Source organism: Chlamydotis macqueenii, chromosome 19 (genome assembly GCF_036417535.1).
Source record: "Chlamydotis macqueenii isolate bChlMac1 chromosome 19, bChlMac1.mat, whole genome shotgun sequence".
NCBI lineage: Eukaryota > Metazoa > Chordata > Aves > Otidiformes > Otididae > Chlamydotis > Chlamydotis macqueenii.
The window spans coordinates 7,484,044-7,506,388 of NC_141574.1; the positions used below are offsets into that span (position 1 = coordinate 7,484,044).

The 22,345-nt window shown below is 46.5% G+C and overlaps 1 protein-coding gene across 1 annotated transcript in view; it reads left to right on the forward strand.

Moving 5' to 3' along the window:
• AP2B1 (adaptor related protein complex 2 subunit beta 1) overlaps positions 1–22,345 on the forward strand; it is a 79,484-nt gene that overhangs the window by 46,398 nt on the left and 10,741 nt on the right. Inside the window, exons 15-20 of the mRNA XM_086762884.1 lie at positions 5,374–5,415; positions 7,307–7,453; positions 8,756–8,901; positions 11,433–11,562; positions 20,162–20,246; positions 20,978–21,064. Coding sequence (XP_086619010.1) covers positions 5,374–5,415; positions 7,307–7,453; positions 8,756–8,901; positions 11,433–11,562; positions 20,162–20,246; positions 20,978–21,064 — 637 coding nt within the window. The remainder of the gene's footprint in view (positions 1–5,373; positions 5,416–7,306; positions 7,454–8,755; positions 8,902–11,432; positions 11,563–20,161; positions 20,247–20,977; positions 21,065–22,345) is intronic.

The following is a 22,345-nucleotide window of genomic DNA, read 5'->3' on the forward strand; positions in this document are numbered from 1 at the left end:
TTGCCCTGAAAATGCATTGAGCAGGAGAGCCCCGCGCTGCACGGCACATCGTGCAGCTCGCTGTGAGCCCGTGCGTTTAACAGGAGCAGGGCGTCGTGGCCGGGCGCCAAGGAGGCTGGCTTTAAACCCGGCGGCAGAGCAGTAAATCTGTAGGAATGGACAGGTTTGGATTGTCTGTTATGTAAGGATTTTACTTTAATACTCTAGCCACTCATCTACAAGAATATTATTGATTCAAGGCTGGCAGCTGGTCAGACTGATTTATGTCCTGAGTTGTAAAGCTATTTGATAAACACTGGATATCCACAGTTTTCTCTAATACCTGGACTGGTTTGGGCTATTCCAGGTGGAGCCGTGTCCCTCTGTGTAATCAGGTTGGGTATCGGGAGGTCTGACCCGAGGGGTCTCCTCTGCATGGTTCAGGCTGTGTCCCACCACTGCGCTGGCTCTGAAGTGTGATGGAGGGCTGGGACCCAAACGTTAGCTCACCCTCTCCCACGGGATGTCCTGGGCTCCGGGTGCCTGTAGGCTTGGCAGCCTGGGAGGAAATGCCTGCTCCAGCAGTCCTGAGTGCCTGCCTGATCCAAAAGGGTGGTGAGGGGCTGCAGGGGCCACTCCCTCCCTGTCTGACTGCTTTCACCTGGAGAGTTCAAAGTCTGGCCTTAGGGGACAACACCCTGGCTTGCTGAAGTTGATTAGGGGCTCACCAAGGTTTTGTTTTAAAACAAACAAACAAACTTCTACTAAGTTATTTTATATACTCAGAGTAGGAAGCCTGACATAGTTGTGGAAGCCCAAAAGCAACCTCGAGTCTGCCCTGGGTGCCAGATTGCTCTCCTGGCTCTGTAAGTGACTTGCTGTGTATAATTTCAGGAAAGCCTTGAGCTGTGATGCTTAACTCCTGGTTTGGGGTGCGAGGGAGGGAGGGAGAAGGCAGCGGTTGTCCCCTGTTAACCCATGAATTAACGGCTCCATGAAATGCATAGCTGCTCTGAAAGCCCTGGCTGTGCTATGAACGTGAGGCAGGGCGGTTGCTGAGCAGTGGTGGTTGCAGCTTCTGTCCTGGCTCCACCCTCCCTGTTATTTTTTGGAGCTCCAAACGCCTCACGTCATGTTGCAGAAGTGATTGTAACCCCTCCGGATCACATGAACACTTCAGCAGTCACTTCATTACAAGCTGCTGTTAAGATGCAAATAAACCCTCCAAATGCAGTAACTCCAGCGCTGCTGCACTTCGTAAGTCAGCGTAAACTGCTTACAGGGAGCCGAAATTACAGGACAAGTGCTCTCCAACTGCAGAGCAGCCGCAACGCCACCTGAGCCAACAAATACAAAGTAAAGAGGCCGATGCAGTTTGGGAAGAGGTGTTGTAGAACTGGTTTTGTTGATACAGGGTTGAGCCCAGGCTCTCTTTCTAAACCCATGGAACTGCTTGAGTGCTGTTGTGGCAGGATGGGTTTGGAGGGAATAAAGAGAGTTCCTGTTTGAAGAACTTTGTGCATTTGGTGGCCAAGGCTCCCTGTTCATCTCCCGAAGCTGGCAGCTCTTCATCCTGGACAGAGGCTTTGTGCTCTTCAGCAAGAGGCCAGCCTGCCAACTTTGGGCTCAGGATCTGGGCTTTGCAGTGCTGCCGGTTCCCTGTGGCCATGAAGTGATAGCCCTCGTCCACCTCACCTTCATAGCGAGCGTTCCAGCCTGAGTAGGGCTGGCAGCTGTATTAACATGGTCCTCCTCTCCCCAGGGCTGCTGCCTGCTCTGATGTAAGGCAGGTTCACGTTGTCCTTCTGACAGGAGTGGCTGCCCACCCCTGCGATGAATGGAAATGGTTAACTGGAGCTGCCAGCCCTGGGGAATTGGTTCAGCAGCACTTCATGCCTGACTAATAATCTGCTGCTTTCCTCCTGCACTCTGCCTGTCACTCCAGATGGGAGAGGACACTCCGTGGGTAATTGGTTCCTGTTCCCTCTGCCTTCTTCCCTCCCTCTTACTCACACACATCGCTGTTACCGTCTCTTCCATCATTTTGAGTTTTGCATGAAGTTAGGTCTTGGGTGTCTTGCAGGAGGACTGGATAAACCAGACCTATAGTTTCTGACTGGGGGAAAGCATTGGTGCTACGGGAGGGTGACAGACAAGAAAAATGGAGAAAGGGACTGCTGTGCTGCTGCGGTGGGTAATGCACCCCGGATCTGATGTGGAACCGATTAGTTCTTTCTTAACTTCCCCCCTTGGATTTCTGCTGAAGTAGATGTGTTGTCACTTCTCTTTTTCACTGTATAGGTGGAGCCAGCTCTGCCCGTAGGGACCTGGTGAAGCTGCCAGCTCCTTGCAGCTTGCTCTGCGGCTTTGTAGCACACATCTGCAGTGCTTGGTCCCAGGCGCAGGAGCCAAGAGAGTGGCAGGCTGTGGTGTGAGACCCCTCCTGTGAGTAAAGCGGGGCTTCAGGAGGAGCAGGTCAGAGCTTCTCTACCACAAAGTAGAGACGTTTGGCACAATCTAGAAATGCAAGGAGACTTGCATTTCTCTGAGCCAGTGAGCCTTATAGGGGGTAAGAGCTGGAGTCTTAAGACAAGCAATAAACCAAATTCTACTTTTCCCCCAAGACCTGACAGCTAGGGAGAATGGGAGAATGTGGATAGCTTGAGGAACCCCAATATGTCATTCCTTCAGCCCTTGACAGTGAGTGCATGCAGACACCAGTGTACAGATTTCTTCGAGGCTGGATTCCTAGCCTGCAGCTTTTTATGACGAGTGTAGTAGGAAATGGTAGAACAGTTAACATCTGGCTTTATTATGCAGAATTATTCAGTCATTTCCGTAATGCCCTTTGTAAAATGCTTGCTGCTTGATAAAGCAGTCTTTCTTCTGCTTCAGACAACAGCACCAGAAATTCTCTGTGCATACAGTGATATCTAGAAATGAACTGGGTTCTTTACCTTCTTTCTTTTCCTCTGGACTTCCCTGCCTGACAGTATAAAGTGTGAAATTCATCTGCGTGCAAGACTATGAATAGGGATGAGGTGCGATAATTGCGTTTATTACTCCTCAATGAGCCAGTAACAAGATGTAAATGATCTGATATAATAATCTAAAATGTGGCTTGGCTTAAGGAGCAGTCTGTAGAGCAAAACTCTGCTCTGCCAGGCTGTTTTGGTGGAGGAGACCTGACAGTGTAATAAGCACTATTTTATAAGCTCGATATTAATTGGATTTGCATCCTCTGGCTGGCTTCCTTTGGTCTGTGACTGATGTTTCTTTTGACTTTGGAGTCGCTCACACTTATCTGTTATCTCTTAAGCAAGGTAAGAAAGACTAGCCTTGCGCAGCGCGCTGCTGTGGGCAGCAAGAGGCTGGGTTACTGTGTAAAGAGGTGGCTGCTGCAGAAGATGAGGGATGTCCTATAAATGTCCACCATGACCTCAAGTAGGGATGAACCAAGCCTTGCACAGGAAAAAAGCTCTTAAGGCTTCTTGACAAATGGGAAATTGTGTGTGATTTGTACTTCTGCAACACCTGCTTTGGTAGCTAATATTGCATCAAGTGGCTCCTGTGGGGGCTAGGGCAAGGAGAGGTGCTGAGGATAGAAAGGGGATCCAGAATAGCACAGGGATTTGTCAAATTTTACAGGTTTTTTTGGAGGCCAGTTATAATCTAGTAAGTCACTATCTTGCAACTTTGCTGCTGTTCTCAAGCATTTTATCCTTTTTTAATCTGTGCTCTGAGGGAGAGGAGTACGAAGCTTTAGGATATCTCCTGACCCGCATAAAATACATTTGCCGTGAGATCTCCCAGGGAACAGGCTAGCGGGGACAGAACAAAGGTGAATTTCCAAGTCTTTTGTGCGGAGGGGAAAAGGTTGCAGCCTCTTTGGCTCTAAGCACTCCTGGAAGCTTCTGCTTTAGCTGTATGGTGCATTTTCTTCACTATCTCAACACATCAGTGTATATTTGAACAACATACCTAGAGCCTGTGTGGCCCCAGTTTGTCAAATACTTTTTTAAAGCAAACAAGCTCCCCAAACCCCAATCAAATGGAAGACCAGAGCCATCTACAAGGCGAACTGTGTTGTTCTGGTCTGCCAGTCCAGCCTTTTCCCCGTGGAGCTGGCTCCTACCTTGCCCCTGCACTTGCTTCATCCTCCTGCGCATTGTTGCGGAATGATCTTTGTCTGAATGTGACCAAAAAGAACCCTGCACTAGGCAAAACGCTACCGTCGTCTTCTGAACAAAAGCCTAGGACACAGATAAGCCTGGAGATGTCTCTGTAGTGAATAACGGCTGCAGATCCGTGCTTGTTTCCTCCTGGCTATCAGTCATCTGTAGAGAGCTTTATAAATATTCACAGGAGTGATGTTGTACTCGCAAGCAGCGCTTGTAGCCAGCTTTGGAGTCTGTCCTGATCAGTGAATTCTTTCAAGTGTGTAGAATGGTGTGGATGTTTAAAAAAAAAATAAATAAAATGGGCTTTATCACTGAGAAAGTGGTCTGGATGCTTTGTAAAGGGAGTTCATGGTAGGACAGCCCCTAGGCTGGCTGCAGAATGGTTTGGCAGAAGGGCTCCGGGGAGGATTTGGTGCTTGTGGAGGGTTGTGCGGGTGCTACGCAGCGGCTATTTCGGTGGCTTCAAACTGTAGCTGCGTAGCTTGGCAGAGATCATTACTGAAATATCCCAGTGCACCATAAGGTCTCTTTACTATTTGAGTGGCCCATTAGATCATGAAACTGGCTTTTTTTTTTCTTATCGAAGGGAGGGGAGCATCTTCAAAGGGAAGAAAAATCCCACCTATGTGAGCTGTTGTAATAGCCGGCACGTATCCCATTCTCTTTCTTCCTTGTTACTGAAGAGAGCCGCATGTGAGAGGAACGCAGCCAAGACGCATTGTGTTTTCCCGTAGTTCGTAGCTGTTCCCTAGAAAACTAAAGCTTTCAGGAAGTGAGCTTCCTGTCAGTTTTATTTTTATTCCATTTCACAGTTACCCCACTGGGTTTTGTGGAGCTGCTCAGGACTGCTGGCAGCCGGCGTTGTGGGCTGAAGGGAAAGCACTGATGCACGAAACGTGAAGAAGTGCGCGGAGTTTGTGGTGCAGACAACAGGCACGAGAGGGGATGAGGTTTTGTTCTTATTAACCTGCACAACGCTCCTGTCCGCAGTAGATTTGTGGGGTGATTCTCTGAATAGCTCTGCTCACACAACAGCTAAAAAGCCCCTCTGTGCCCTGTGCTTTCCCATCATTGCGTTTCTGTCTGTCCTGTATGCGGCAAGCGAGCGAGATACGCTCGCAGCAGTGCGGTCAACTGAGCTCCGCTCTGGCCATCTGACACTTGGCTTAAATGAACTCGGTCTTTCTCTCCTCTCTCTCCTTCTCTCTTTCAGCTTGGCAGTGACCTTGGCGGGGGCATTGGAGGAAGCCCGGCAGTAAGTGCCATTCCATTTTTTTCCCCAATTTAAAAAGCTGCTCAAAGCTCAGGGTTTTTCAATATAACCTCACCCATTCTGTGCTGGAAGATGCTTAAATTCCTGAAGATGTTTGAAAATGGACAAATGCAACTGAAACACAGATTCCCACCTATGTTGCTTTTAACTCCAGCTGTCACCTGGGCTTCCCTAAGAGCAGCCAGGGCCAAAGCTGTTGACACTGCTTAGCTTTTCTTTCTCAGAGCTTTTAGTTTGAGCACCAGCATTAACATTGGCAGTACCCCCGTCCTTGTGCAACTGCTTTGGCAGCTGAAAGGCCAAGGATGCTTACCTCTCTACTCACAAAGCCTGTTTGGTTGTAACCTTAACCCGGTATCACTATGGCCTTGTCTGAACTCAGTGCTTTCCTCCTCCCAAATGCCATGGAAGATTTTTCCTGGACACCAGGATCAGGTGCTCTGAGCTTTCCTGCTACGTGTGGTCAGTGCTGAACTCTGCCTGCCACCGGCCTCCTTCTCCGTGCCTGTGCTTTGTGAGTGTCCTAGTGCCTAGAGCGCTTCCCAGGACATGGGAGACTTTCAGTCTGCTTCCAAAGCACTCTTGGCTTCAAATGCTTACCACCTTCTTCCAGGAAAGCGTGGGAAAAGGATGCAAGATGACTTGGAGACATGGTGGGCAGGAAGGAGTGTGCCTCCAACCCACAGCCAAAAGCAGTCTCCTGGAGAAAGCTCCGGTCCCTCCTCCCAGGACTGTGTAGCTAGTAATTTGGTGAGGAAAGCATACTCAGTTCTGGAGTAAGGGCTTTTCAGAGACCCTTGTTATGGCTGCAGTCATTCTCTCTCCTTCTTTCCTTGTGAATCTTGCATTCCTTTCTAACTTCAGCATGAGGGCAGAGGAGGGCTGGTGGTACAGTGTATCTGTAATCTCCAGGCAGTATACACCAGGACGTGGGAGATACTTATTCTGTAGAGATCATGCCTACAAAGCCAGGTCTCTGCCTTCCTGGGCCAGCATAAACCCACCAAGCAGTTGTGTAAAACCACCAGTCCGTCCTGTCCAAAGGGTTGATTGCAATGCCACGTCTCAGGTGGGTTGAGCAGTGAGACTTCAGACCCAGATCTGTCAGCGATATTTCCCATTGCCTGCCTTAGTCATTCTGCCTGTTCCGGGGCTGCTGACTAGAGAATCCTATTCTCAAGCACGGAATTCTTCCTGCTTACAGTAAAGAGGAGAACTTGGGAGTCTAACTTGACTGTGACTGTCCCACCTGGAGCAGGGCACGTAAAGGTTAATATTCCAGGTTTGGTGCCCTCATAAAAGTCCTGAGAGGGAAGGATTGCCCTTCTTGCAAAAAGGCTGTCCTCTGGCAGACAGAGACAGCTAGTTCTGCTTCATGTAATGAACCTTTTGGACCACAGTACTGAAAATGCAGAGCTCTGGCTTTGGGTGGGAGTACACAGTATGGTCATGACTCCCTTGCTATCTCTGGATGTGCAAAATCCTGCAGACTCCTGAAGACTGTCATAACTGAGGGAAGAGTTGAAGCATTTTTTTTCTTTTCCTTGGGTTTATGTAGAGTAGATCCACAAAGCATATTGTCTTTATAAGAAGGAGAGATGGAGAAGGAAGATTCCTCTACAGTGGGAATAGAAAACTGGAGCTATAAAAAAATTGATGTGAAAGCTATTGCATGGTTGAGGTGAGAGTGTAGGGATTAGTTGCCAAGAGCTTTGGAATTAAAATGCATTATTTAGCACTATTGATAATTCAGCAGGGAAGCTGCAAACAGCTCTAAAATATTCAGGATATTGCCCGAGTTCATGCTTTATTTAATAAGTAGTGTTCTTCATATGTGATGTTAATCAGTGCCTGTTCTTTCTAACCCCTCCAGGTGGGGCAGACCTACATTCCCTCCTCCGTGCCAGCCACCTTTGCCCCTTCACCCACCCCAGCGGTGGTGAGCAGCGGACTCAACGATCTCTTCGAGCTCTCATCTGGTATAGGCATGGCTCCTGGAGGATATGTGGCTCCAAAGTCTGTACGTAAGGAAAAAAAACAACCTCATTATGTTGCCTTACCTTAGGCTACAAGAAGTCTAAGATTGCTCGCTTGTCCCCTTTATTGTTGGTGTCTGGTGCTACGTGGGCACCTTAGTTCAACTCAGTCCTGTTAGGGATGTCCTGGGCTTTTCCCAGACAGAACTAGTGTGTTGGAGACCATGTTAGTTATTAGTTATTATTAGACTTCTGATTTTTTTTTTAAGCAGTCTCTTCATTTTGCCTGTAACAATATTACTCCAAAGAATAGCTTATATAACATATGAGAATTCCAATTGTGTCAGTTCAGCTTTCCTGGAGACCTACTTCTTAGCAAGTTTCCCCAGGAAACTGAAGGCAGGATGCAATTTGCTGCAGCTTTCATAAAAGATTTGTTTGTTTGGAGGAATCCAATGTGACAGTGAAGATAAAATGACGTGATTGGGATGAGTGTGCCGCAGTGTAAAGCGGATAAATGCTCCGTTAGTGACAGAGATTGCAGATGCGCTGACTGAAGCATGCTTGGTCTGGAGGGTTTGTGAGGTACAGAACATGGTTCTGGTAACAGGCTGTGGAGCAGCCACAGGGAGCTCAGGTTAGCCTTTCATGCCTGAGAGGGAACAAACAAAAATTAGCACTATTATTAAATAGTCAATGGATGAGTAAACTTAAGTCATCCTATGAAATCTAGGATCTCAAGGTACTGCAGAGCATACTCAAAGCTTTTGGTCCTTAGCTGCTTGCAAGTATTACACTGTGTATAAGACCAAGTACAAAAGAACCCAGTAGTTTTGAACTTAGTAGTACTTCCTTTTGCACTACTCAAACTTGGGTCTGGGTTTTTCCCACAAAGATGGTTTGGGAATCCAGAACCCAAACAGCTAATAGTATCAGCCATGTAATGTTATTTGGTTCAAACTTTAGTATTGTCCTGCCTCTAATAGCCCAACAAGTCTTGGAGAAGCCTGTCCATCAGCAGACTTGGTAAGTCTCAACGTTAGCGCGATGGACACAAGCTTTCCCTGTTTCCTGTGCACACTAATGCTGTAGTCTATTTGAATTCTTATGTGAGTGCTGTGAAGAAATACGAGTTAGGAGCAGTAAGCTTATTTCTCATTGCTGAGCTTGATCCTTTCAACATCCCGTGTCCTATCTTCCATGTAGTGTTTCTTTAGCGTTTGCGGGCTTAATGTGCCAATGTAGCTGGATTTCCAAACTCGAGACCTCTGTTGTTTGGAAAATTGTCCTCGTTTGTTATCTTCAGGCCAGACTTCTCATGCTGAATGACATCTCTTGCATTCAAGGTTTGGTTGCCTGCAGTGAAGGCTAAAGGATTGGAGATCTCGGGCACGTTCAGTCACAGGCAGGGACACATCTACATGGAGATGAACTTTACCAATAAGGCTTTGCAGCACATGACCGACTTTGCCATTCAGTTCAATAAGAACAGGTAAGAAATGAGTACACTTTGTCCACTGTGTTAGAAAGATTGCGTGCTCCTGTGTCTGTGTCTACACTGCTGGATATAGGGAGGACTTTTAGGTAGGTATATAATACAGTCATGCAAACAGCTGGATGATACAGCCTGAACTCTCCATCACACCACAGTTGTGTGAAAGGGCGGAAAATACAGACTGATAAATCTGTGAGGGAGCAGACAGCAGGCGGTCCCGTCATTCTCCTGGCTCTGAAACAGCATCTGCCCTGTTTAATCTCTGCAGAGTTTTAAAGCAACCTCATGAGTTTTTAAGGCAGGTTAGTGGTTTTATAGCAAGTGCCCTGAGGAAAGCAAGAGCGTAAACAGGCAGGCATTTGAGCTGCACAAGTATCAATCTGTAATGCCTCTACCTCCTGACTTAATTGCTGTGCTGCCCCTCAGACTGTCTGGAAGTACGTGTCTCGTTAATAAAGCTATTTATCAATGAGGAAGTTGCAAGGTAAGAGCCTGTGGCACATGTTTTCCCTATAATTGGCAGCAGAACAATTTTATCAGAAGGAGCAGCCACTTGAATCTTTAGAGCATACAAATTGTTCTCGGAAACCCATCTTAGCCAAATGACATGACAGTACAGCCATGGTGTCTTCCCACAAATACCCTTTCCAGTCACAGAGCTGATTGTGTGGTTTGCTGTACGTTATCTTGAGCCAAGGACCAGGCCAGTTCTTATCAAGACTGTAAATAATGCCTTGTAGATGAAATATTTCCCATATTTCTTAATATTCCTTCACTGGAGAAAAGTTCTCTATACTAAAGATCCACTGATACCGTCTCTTTAATATCACTGTTAGCCTTGCAAATTTGGGATTTCTTGGGATGAATAATATTTACTTACAAAAGACATTATGCTAAGTAAGTCTTAGTAAATGTTCTCCCTGGACTGCTATATTTTCTGGAGAGTTTTGCCAAGCTGCTATATGCAAATGTGTCATGCAAATCGACCTGAAAAAAAGCTGGTTTGCTTGTGATTTTTCCCCAAACATCAAGCTGCATTCTAGCTACACCTGTATGGTACTTTTCAAGGATGTAAGAAGTTTAAATACTGTACAGTAGAACAGCAGTTTGTCCTTTTGCAGCATATCAGCACATGCTCTGCGTGCAATCTACTATTTACTCCTCTACAAATGCTGTTCTTCTGTCAGCTCTTTTCACTGTGGCTGGTGCATTGGAAAAAGCTGCAGTGGACTGGCTCTCTAGGTTTAAATATTAAGGTTTGTGATGGGGAAGTTTCTGTTGCTTTTCCCCCCTCTCCTGCTGCTACTAATGGCATTCACTGCAGTCTTGGGATAAAGCATTAAAAAAATATAATAAAAGAAAGCGAGAGCTCTAGTGTGCTGTAATACCACAGCCACTTAACGGCAAAATGCAACTTTCTTTTCCCCTCTGAGCCTAAGGGAAAACACTAGGGCTTTTGTTCCCCAAGGTGAAACGGTTGCAGAAGGCAAATCATACGGCTAGGCCCTTGCTGAGAATATTCTTATTTCGGCTCCCTAGAGCTGAAAACCAAGGAGAACAAAGAATGGGGCATCTGCTGCTTTCAGGAAAGTGACGTACCCAATATGCATGCAGCTGACTCTCTGCGGAAACTGTAGCACTTTTTTAGTGTCTAAAATAAAAATACACACCTATAAATCTTTGTTCCTGTAAATGCCATATCACCTCTGAGCTAATGCAAGTTCTGCTAAAGAGAAGCACGGTCACAAGTGGACACCAAGATTATCTTATGCATCTGCGCTTCCATCTGCTTTTGGAAAGAAGCTGATACATAGTACAGAAGTGATATGTTGAAAGTTAGCTGCTTTTCCTCTTCTCCACACGAAGTAGAGGTGGCTGTGGAATTAAATGCCTCTTGGGCTGAAGGGGCAAGTAAACATTTGCTTTGCTGTGGTGGTGTATGTTCCCAGCTGAAGGAGTCTCAAACCAAGCAACAGAGCCAGACACTGTCATTCGAGACCAGACAGCTGAGCGCGTTGATTCATTTGTTCTACATTAATCTGTTACAAACCACGTACTCCTCCTTGGCTAACTGCTTGTTCTGCGTTGGCTCCAGTTCCTTCTTCCATAGCTCCCAATGATATAACAGCCATGCAGTGTGTGATATACTCTACTTACAGTGCTCTGCAGCTCTGTAAGAGAGAGCCAAGAGAGCCGAGTATGAGTCCAGGTGCTGCTTCTTGCTGGGCAGGCTGCTGCTCAGCACGTAGACCAGTGCTGTGTGGGTAATGGAAGAGTTCCCAGATGCTGGTCCCCAGGGCAGGATGGTAAATGTTGTCAGGGAAACCAACCTGATTGAGTTTCCTCTGCCTTGTCCTACTTTGAGTATCTGCCGTGGTGCACGTCTTGAGCTGTGTTCTTCCCCTGGAGTAACAGCAGGGCCAGCTCAGGAGGGATGGGAAGATGAGCCAGCTTGTGCTTGGCAAAAAGGGAATAGGTGTTGGGCAATGCAGCACTGCTCTCATCACCTCTCTTTTTCTTTTGCCCAGCTTTGGGGTCATCCCGAGCACCCCACTGGCAATTCACACGCCTCTGATGCCAAACCAAAGTATTGATGTCTCCCTGCCCCTCAACACTCTGGGACCAGTCATGAAAATGGAGCCTCTGAACAACCTCCAGGTAAGGGTTGTCTCATTCTGGGCAGGGCGGGGATCAGCGGGTGCTCAGCCCAGTTTGTTTGGCTCAACAGAAGGTGGTAAGACTCTAGTAACAAAATACCATGTGTATAGGGTAAGCAGGCAGACCTCATGGACGTGGGTCACGAATCTGGTCAAAACTTCTTCCTATTCCTTTTTCTAATCTCTTCCAGGAGGACTGAAGCAGACACTTCTTGAATTTTGTGAGTTTGCCTGCACTGTGTAGATCTGCTTGCATCTGTGTAGATTAAGGTCTTTGTCTCCTCCAGTAACACTCTGCTATAAACTGGGCATGAGGTTTGGTTGGGCTTATGAACTGGAGATGGTCTGAAGAGAGGAAGTGCATGCCTGTGATGGAGCAGGCAGCGAGAGCTGTCAGCAAGAATTGAGGCAATTAAAGGAATTGCAGGAAAGATGGCAACTGCTGAGTGATTAATACTTCTCTAGTGCTCTTAACTTCCAGGGTGCTTTACAAAGGCATTGTCACATCCCTGCCCCAGATAGCTTAATCCAAGGCATACAAGATGTGTTCCAGGAAAGGCAGAGGAGAAATGACGCAAGCAGCTAATATTTCATTAATGATGCTGTTGATGCGTGTCGGGGACAGAGTTCCCTAGAAGAGGCTTTTTATCAAATTGGGTTGCCAATCTGATGAAGACATGACAGATCCAGGGAGACGTTCCCCTCTGGTTTGGACCAGAGGTTGTCTCCATCAGTCCTGGCATGCCTCAGGGGCATTGGTCTTCAAGTGCTCATCAGGGAGACAGTTCTCCGTGGGAGAAGGCTCTTCCCCGCTGCTGCCATGTGCCACCGCTCTGTGGAGCAGAGCTCGGCGAGTCACTCCTGCCTTTGCTCTGTGTAGCTGGGTTCTCCGGGATGATTTTCCCAGTAATCCCAAAGATGCGGTTAACTTGCACTGTAGCATGTCTGGCTCACCTCAGGTCTCCAGAAGATTGGAACTAGGTTGGGTTCCTGTAGAGTAGCAGCCCATAGAGGAGAATATTTTGAAGCAGCTCATTCTCCTTTTTATTTTAGGAGAATGCAATGGAAGTTACTATTTATTCTGCCTGAGTAACTGTTTTTTCCCTTCTTTTGACTTCCATTCTGGGACTTATGACTTATTGATGAGTCTTCGGGCAAACAGCTTGAAATAGCTTCCCTGGCGCTCAAACGAGCAGTCCTACACTCCAGCTCTGAGCTCAGTCATGCGGTGGGGGAGCATGCGGACAGTGAATGAATTACATGTGCTTGTCTTCCGCAGAGGGCCTTTCCAGCTTGTGGAAAAGCTGGATTCCTCTGTGTCCAGGTCACAAGGATGAGGTTGCATCACTGCATTTGGGTTAGCTGTGGTAAAATCTACCTCCTGCTCTGAAGGAAATTTGGAAGTCTGTAGGAGGTGACAGCCCTGATCTGCCTCGATAACGCCCGGAACTCTCTCAACAAAGCATTTCAAGTTGCTGCTTCCTTTGATCAGGGAGGAGGTGAAGTATTTGGGTTATTAAATCTCTAAAGGAATCAGAACACCGTTTGTTTCTTGTAGCATCTTCTGCTAGAACAAAGGCAAAGAGAAAACACGCGAGGAAACCTCCAGCTGCCGTATATTGAGACACTGGAGCATTCATTAGTGCCAGACTTGGTTGCTAATGTGCTAGCGCTCTCATTGCCATAGAAGTTGGCTGCCCTTTTACAATTGGGGAAGCTGCCATATGGAGTAATAGTATATTTCTCTGCAAAGAGTTTGAATCATGATAGCAGATGCCAAGTTAAAAAGAGCACTCCCCTTACTTTTTTGACAGTAGTGGGTTTGATGGAGATCTGTCATTGCCCTGACAGCCAAGGCTCTGGTTTTGTTTTGTGATTTCATGTAGAAATTATCTATCTAGAAACATGCAGAAACCGTTTTGGTGACCTACTTAGGGAACAATTTATAGCATAATATAGGAGTAGAGAATACAAATGTTCCTGTATTCATTGAAGAACCAAAACACTCATCAAGTTGAATTCGCCTAATGTGGTTTTTCTGAGCTGGGGAACGTTGAAGTAGATGCAGGACTGGTTTGAACCTGACAACCTTATGTTCATCTCCTGTTCTGGTGGGAGTTTTTTTTGTTTTAGTAACAGGAAAAATAAGTCCTGAAGTAACTAGACTGATAGTTTTCAACTTTTTGTCATGTTAATTAGAAACTTCAAAGACTAGTTGTACATTCCTTAGGCAACTATTTCAGAAGGAATGAATTCAAGTCTTGTTCAGGTTATTTTTGTTACCGTTTCTAATCTTTCACCCAATACGGCTGGTTTAATCTTAACATTTGTAAGCATGGAAAGAAACTAAAATATATGACAAGTTAACAAAAAAAGCGCCATTTTTACAAGAAGATGAGGAAGACTGAAATATTTTCAGAGTTAAATACAACTATGATTCCCAACTGAAGTCTTCTGTTTGCCAGTTGACCTTGCATCTTGTGAGAATAAATAGCAGGCTTTTCCCTCCCAGCCTGAAGTAGTGATAATCTGACCTGTTGACTCAGATTCAACACGCAGTCAGGGAAGCCAAAGTTAGACTGGGCGCAGCACTGCAGGGCTGAACAGACTCCATCTCCGCTCTCTTGTTCATCTTTTTTACTCTTTGCAAATTAAAAAGCTGCTGTCAGAGTGCCTTTGGAGCGTGCCTGTTGCTGAAGAAAATCTGACTTAGTTATTTGTGTGCTGCTGACTTTGCTGGGGGACGCTTTTGAGGTGCCTTGTCAGCCTTTCAGAGGCTGCCTGGCTCTTGTGGGTGGTGTGATCCCCCTGCCCAAAGCTGCCTTCTGCAGAGCATGGCACTCAGAAGCGATAACAAGCCCTTGCCCAAAGGTGTGTGAGAGGCTGTGTTGAGCTTCACAAGTGTTTGATAGCCATGGCTGGTTTGCCAGCCAAGGAGATGGCTCTAGGAGTTGTACAGGCTTGCGTGGGTCCTGGAATTGCCTTTTCACAGTCAAAGTGGTGAAAGCCCTCTGATTACGTGTAGCTGTCAGACTTGTACCTGGTGGAAGACATGGGGGTGGATGGGGTATCTTTGCCACTGTGTCTGTGAGACCTTGAGCTCTCAAAGAGGAAAATAGCTTCTGAAATAGGGATTTGCACTGGTGAGGAATACTAACTCTTTCTAGATACTTCAAGTCAAATGTGGAATGAGAAAATGCCTGGGATGAGTCCTTGTGTGCTAAAGAGAACCACTGTTCTTAATAGATGGCCTTTCAAGGGCTGTGAAGTGCTATGAAATCAGAATACCCTGCTTGTTAATTTGGGCACATGTGAGCTGCTCCCCGCACCCTGGAAATGGGTGACATGGATCCAGCCTGCTGCAAGAGTTTCAGAGCTCAGACCTGGCCTGTCATGTCAGGAATACAGTCATCTCTTCTGTGAGATGGCAGCCAGTTGCAGGAGATTGTACCATCAAAAACAAGCTGCAGGGACTCCTGGAGCAGTAGCAAGTCTGCCTGAGCCCAGAGCATTGTCGTTCTCTTGGGATCCACACTCAAAATTGACAATCAGTGTGTTGCATTCCCCAGCGTTACCTGCTGTCAGCTGCCAGGGCTGTTTGCTGCAGCTACTGAGGCTGCAACTGAACGAAGCATAGCTTCAGTTTTTCCAAATGCCTGTAAAATGATCTGACGAGTATTGAAAGGGAAGGATCTGCTGGCTGCATTTCTTCCAGAAAAGTGACACTTGGAAACGCAGATCTCTCCCTTGCTGCTGAGCAGTGTGAGGTGCAGAATGTTTTTGTTTCTTCCAAGGAGTTTGGCGAAACATTTCACTAAAGGTAGATGAAGGTGCAGCTTCTTCATTGAGAAGAGATCGGTCTTGCTAATGCACTGGGTCGTACTTATCCTGCCACGCTCAGTTCTGCGGGAACTCATCACCTATACTCCTCCACTCTCCGGTGTCTCGCTCGCAATGCGGAGCTGCTGGAGCTCTCATTCATCAGAAGTGTTAATGTATCTCGGGTCACAAACGCAGAGCTCTCAGTACTTGAAAACAGATTTCACACATTCAACTCTCGGTGAAAACAAGGCTGAAAATCGGCGTGAGCAGCACATCCAGCCAGCGAATGTTCTCCCTTCAGAGCCTGCTTGATAAATGGCACAATAGCTGCCTGCGTGTGAGTTGTGTCAAAATTACTGGACCAACCACCACAGAACAGCCTTAGGTGGCTAGATGTGGAAGGTGCTTTCTTCACATTATTGCCTAGGTTATTTTTTAACAGCCTCTACTAGTTGAGGGGCTTATTCCGGAAAATGAGAGCTCCTCTGTGAGCTGCCTGAATTAAGGACTCGGATCACAGCTTGGCATCCGCGGCCAGTTCCTAGCTCAGCTGCAGAAAGCTGTTGGCTTGCTGATTTAAGGGCAGGTCTGCCACATGGCACAGCACATTTGATAAAATGTGCATTTTGAACCTCAAGTACAGCCAGGCACACATGAGAGCGTAACCCTCCCAGTAACTCGCTGTTCTCTGACCATTGACGTAAGCGGCGTGCCCGGAGATGACAGCCGCAGCCCGGGGCGCAGCACCCAGCCTCGCTGTCTGCGCGTGACTCCGCTGCCCGGGCTTGAGGCTTGTGCCCGTAGGTAGAGCATCCCGCTGGCGGCGGCTGTCAAGCATCCGTAGGATCCAGAGAACCCTACCTGTCAAACAAAATGAAGTGAAGTAGCTAGCACTCCCTGGGGGCGTCTGACAGCCAGAGCAGCAGACTGTCACCAAATAAACCATGACCTTGTGCTGGCAGAGGTAAAAGAGACTGCAGAGGAGAGTTCTTCTTGCCTTAACAGTTTAGCTGTTACCAGGCTCTGAAGCAAAACCCAACTTGAAGTAAACCCTTAATTTAGTGTAAGTGCTAATGGGATTCCAAGTGGGTATGTTGTGTACTGGCTGCTGATGGAAAGCATCTGTGTTGCTTTCAGACTTGACTTTGAAAGTTGGTTCTTATGCTCAAGTCTGGGATTTAAAGCATCAGAAACCTACACTATTGATGAAAATAGCTTAGCATTGCTCTTAGGAGGTACCTCTTCCCCAAAATGCCAGGTGTTGGCTATCAGAGGGTTGCACTGCAAGGAGGGATATCAGAAGGGTGCTCATGCTGCAAGCTGGCCAAATATGTTCCAGGGGTTATTTCTGGAGGTCCTGCTTCCTCTAGTCAGATCATGAATGAGACATAAGTGACTGGGAGCTCTGTGCCAATTTTTAGTGGACTGGCACCTTTTCAGCAGTGAAGCATCACATGAAAATCTGCCACCTTTTGACTTTTATCCCTCAGAAACTTTGTAATCTGCTTGACTGAATTCTCAAGGTATAATATTTTTTTTCCTCGTTTTAAAAAGATTGTAGATGGAAAGCCATTTTTATTTAAAATGCTTCTATTTCAACTTTCAAATATCTGAACCTGAAGGTCTTGTTAATAGTTTAATAGTTCACATCCAGGTCGGCAGGTTAAAGCTGCAGAGCCGTGGGCAAAATTGGTCTGAACTGGAGGATTTATTGAGTGTAACTGGAGGTGCCTTTCAAGCTTGTCAAACCTGGAGAGACTTCTCAGCTACTGGTATTGCTTTAGATGTCATTGACTGTCTCAGACCGATGTTCCCACCTGAGGAGCACTGGATTTTCTGGCAAGTTGCTGTTATTAGCTGCTCAGTTTCTCACAGATACCGCTGTGGATCTGCTTTTTGCCTGTGATTGCTTTTATAGCCTGTCAGATGGCATTGGATGTTCCTGATGGGGCAGTGCAAAGATTGAAGCATGACCTTGGAAAGCTGTTATCAGCTGGCAGGACTTCTTGGCCTCTACTTGGTATGAGTTTCCCCATCCAGGTGCCTTTTCACGGACCAGGTCTTGGGGACCACAGCACTAACAGTGCACACCTTGCCGTTTGGGGGAGGTACGCAGTGTTGCACGATGGAAGCTAGTTTTGAAAAGCTTATCAGTCTTGTCCTGGTGCTATGGGTTTAAGGAGACTGTAGCTTTTTCCTTTCATGTTTGCAGAAGTTATTTGTAGCAGCTGGTTTCTGCATCGTTACAGATACTTGCAAAGTGACGTGTGATGTCATTACTGAACCCAGTGATGCAGTTTGGGAGGAAGGCTGGTATGTGGCTTGCTTTTCTTTGCTGGGAAGAGATTGCACTTCAGAGCATCTTAATTGAATAGCTCTCCGGAGCATAGCCAAAGCAGCTTACTCAGTATGTTTCTGCAGAGTTGAGAAGCAGGTCAGCAGATACCTTTTTATAGCATTCTTATAACTGCGAGGACAGGGTTAGCATATTAATTCGGAGTGTGCCTCTAGAACTGTGACTGGAGAGAAGGCACTGCTTTCTAGCCCCTCTTGTAAGAAACTGCTGTTGTATGGCAACAACAATTAGCTACAAAAGCTAAGTAATCTCTGTTGTTCTAAAGCAAGGCAATTAATCATTAAATAAGAGTTGGAAAAGATCTTAGGTCATGCAGTGTAGTCCCTGCTATGCTTTCTTGTTTTGCTACAATTCCTCTTACCGAGAGCATTGTCAAGGATGATTTTAAATAGTCCAGGCACTGTAGCTTCTCTAGTCCTCAGGAGAATTTTGTGCTGCTTAATAATTCTCACTATCAAATTTTCCCAGACATTTAGCCTAAATTTTTCCTCTTCTGGCTCATCTCCATGACTTACATCCAAGCATAGCATCTGGAGTGGCTACACTGCTGTCTCTTCCCCAGCTCTCCCCTCCCAGACTCAGAGGTGGGTTTTTGGCTGTGCACCCAGTCTGTTCAATCACATTTTGCAGACATGAATCACTTCAGTCCATACACCAATCTGCTTTTGCCCCTCCAGCTTCAGTGCCTCTAGCTCAAACACTGGCCACTGCAACTGCAGCAGTCAAAGCATTTGACAGCTCCCCGTTACAGGGGACCACTTTCATTATTTTATTTTTTTTTTTCCTAGGTTGTGCCATCTTTTTCGTGGTTTTAGTGGGCTTTAAACTAATTCCTTCCTAAGCTGGTTTGCGCTGTGGGAATTAAACAAGCTGCTACCTTTAGTGATGGCTGGCACATCTGCCTTTCTGCTGTTCTTTGCACTTCTGGGACCTTCCCAGTTGCTAGAAGAGTTCATTTGGGAGCTTGATCTCCTACCACTTGTCCTCTGGCTTGCGTACGTGTCTAATCAGCTGACTTGTGTTTGAATTCTCTGGTTTATTCTGCTCCCTTGTCTATCCACAGCTGTTTTTACTGACATTTGGGGATGTCTTTCTAAACCTGCCACAATGGGACAATAGATTTTCTCAGTGGAACGCTAATATGTGTAATTATTAATGTGAATGGAGTTTGTCTTGGCATAAGTCTTTGTAGCAGCAAATTTATTTCTTTGGCTCAGCATTTAGCATGGTCTGGTTTGTGTTTTAGCTGGGTGACAAATTGGAGAACTCCTTCTGGGATTTTTCAGAGGAAGTAGGAGCTCAAATGGCTCCTGAATTCAGGGCTCCCCACACAACCTCAATTGTAGGGCTCTCTTACAGGCTACATTTCCTTCATTGCAAGCAATGGCAGGTGTCTGCTGAACTGTACTCCTGTGACAGGCTATCGCTATGTGGGATGATGTGAGGAGAGCGTGAGAGGCATAGAAATAAAGCCCAGAGCTACTTTTTTCTGTGCTATATTATGACAGTGCACTTTCTCAGACCTCCAGTTTGCTCCTCCTGTAGCATCAGCGCTCAGCCTGGGGAAAACTGAAAATGAGATTGCTCTCTGTGTTAGCAGGGATTAGTTGGTAATGTGTCAAGCGTGTGTGATGAAAGGCAATCCAGTGCATCTCCCTGGCTAGTGGAGGTTAATGACACTGAGAATTAAGTCTTTTGTCAAGTAATCTTTTTTTACCTGCCCTGATTGCTCTGTAGCAGGGCTTTCTTCTTCCAGGAATCAACACCCAGCTATATAGCTCTCACTAAGGCAAAGGCAGGAGATGGGAGATGCTGCAAGGAAGGTGCAGGCAGTGGACCCACTTCAGGGTTTCTAGAAAGTGTCCAGGCTGAGGTACGACTAATCTAGAGTCTGCATGTGCAGCCATGACTGAGAGCTGGAGGTGAAAATAAAGAATACACAGGGCTTTGGAGCCAGGAATTACAAGAGTGAGGTGGCAAAGAGGGGTGATGGAGAAGCTCATGGGCAGTATGACAGACGTGATAGCAGCTGTGTGCGGCCAAGAGATACAAACATACCTCTGAAGTGGGAGAAGTGAGGGGAAGGAGAGGCTGAATGAGAGCAGAAAAGAGCAAGGATGCTGGCTGTGAGCCCATCAGTGCAATTGTCTCTAAAGCAGCACAGTGAGATGCTCATAGGAGGCGACTGAGCAGCTTTTAGTGAAAACAGAGTGAGCACAGAGGGGTGGGATTGATCCTTGGCTGAAACTGCCCAGAAGCTCAGCAACATCTCTCAAGGTAGCCTCACGTTCGGAGCTGGCCTCTGCTTGGAGAGGGCACTCCGGGGTGAGCGGGCAGGTGATGAGACTGTGCAAAGTCTTGGGATCCCTTTGGACTTTCAGCTGGTAGAGAAGCTTTAACCTTCCTGTTTCTTCTGTAACAGGTGGCTGTGAAAAACAACATTGATGTCTTTTACTTCAGCTGCCTTATTCCTCTCAACGTGCTGTTCGTAGAGGATGGCAAAATGGGTGAGTGCGTTCAGATCTGTGGTCAGCTGCCCGCAGCCAGACTGGGTGCCCAGCTGGATGCAGTTGTGCTGTGGCTGAGATTCATGTGGGCTTGGCCATGACCTTCCTACCCGTGCATCTCAGCAGCCTGAACTGATCTGTAGTGGTTTGGTAGCTTGTCCCTGTTGTCCTGCAACTACAGTAGTTAGCAGAACCAAAGTCCTCTGCTCTGATTCTCCCTACCAGATAAGGGTTGGATCTGTTTTCTTTGAGGCTGATTTTTTGGGGAGGTGGGTTTTTTTGAGGGTTTGATTCACTCAAATGGTTCTAGAATTTTCCTCCCATACCACTTTCATTGTAATTCTTGTGTTCCTGATCACATTTATTAAATTGTTGTTTGAACTGAGTGGGAAGTAGCTTGGAAAGCAGCTTTCACTATAACATAATCCTAAATGTGTGGGTCTCCTTCCTTCTTTTCAAATCCTGTTTGTTTATTCTTGGTTTGTAAGCAATTCATACAGTGGAGAGTGTCTCTGGTTTGGGGATTCCAAAATACATTAAAGCTTTGCTACTTTTACAGTTTTACCTGTGTAACAGATTGTTACAGGAGCAAATCCTGGATCTGACCACAGAAGCGCAAAGTGTGACCAGAAGATCTTTTGTGTTTCTACCTTGTATCGTTCTGCGATGAATTAAATAATGCTACAGTCCTCTGAGGATCCAGGAGTGCTGATTGTCTTTCTCATTTCTAGAGCGCCAGGTCTTCCTTGCAACATGGAAAGATATTCCAAACGAAAATGAGCTTCAGTTTCAGATTAAAGACTGTCACCTGAATGCTGGTGAGTAGCTTAATTCCACCACGCTGAGAGCACTTTTGATGTATGACACTAAGCATGACATTATTAGTAGCGTTGTCTATGGTGAACAGGTGAGTATTGCACTTAAGAACAGGACAGCCTTGGGTCCTAGGGCTTGTTTCAGCAAAAACTTTAGCTGGGTCCCCATAAAAGCATATCTAAAAATCCTAGATCTTAGATTTTGCCTGTCTTACTTCTTCCTTTCATTCTGGACCTTGTATTCTTGCTTTCTCTTTTATACTTCTCTGCAAAGCTGCTCTTTTAAATAGAGCTGAATGCAGCGTTGGGGCTGTTCAGTAATCCTATCCTGATACTTTGTGTTTCAGGCAAGGTGTTCCAGCCCTGACTTTAACCTACTGCAAAATCCTGACCCAGTCACCTCACCTTTGGGCATCTGCTTTTGTCTTTCTGTGGTGAAAGAGTAACCCTGCATACCACTATAACATGTTTTGACATCTATGGAGGACAGGCTGCCTGAGAAGGGTTTTGGTCTGTTGTTGTTAGCTGCTGTATTGATGTGTTTTGATCATACTCCATCCTGCTCAGCTCTGTGTTTAGTCGCCTAGTTGTCTCTGTGATCATCCTACTTGTACGTGTGACCTTACTACTGCTAAAGGATGAGGGAGTGTAAAAAAAAAAAAAGTGGAATGGGGCCAGCATAGCAGCTTTGCTCCTGTTCAAGAGATTCTGGGCAGGAGCCAAGTGATTCTACCAAAAGCTGCTATGTTTCACGGAGGAAAAAAGTGTCGCTATTGATTACAAACCCTGTAATGTTTTTATTCGCTCATGTCTGCCGCTACACAATGAACACCCTCTGGCTTCAATTGCAGATAGAAGCCATGGCTCTCTTTGTACTCGTAATTATTGCTACTTTGGAATATAAAAGATGGAGTATGCAAGAGGGGGGGAAAGATAGCAGCTGTTGGACCTTGTGACTTGATTTCACAGTGGCGTTTCAAACGAGAACAACCTCTCTGCCTCCCCTGCCCTCCCTCTGCTCCTGACCAGATTTGGCACAGCCTCACCCTCTGCACTGCGGTGCTGCTGCCGGTAGTGCCTCCTGCCCCGGTCGTGCCCTGGCTGCTCCATCGAGAGCTCTTTGCATCTCACTGGTAACTTCTCGTGTTTGGTGCTGGTTAGCAGAGGAAGAGAGAGATTCTGTGTGGCACTGGTGATCCCACAGCCTGGCCCGTGCCCCCTTCTCCCTCCGTAAGAAAATGTTAGAAAATGCAGAGTGACAGACGATGCTCCCCATTCACGGAG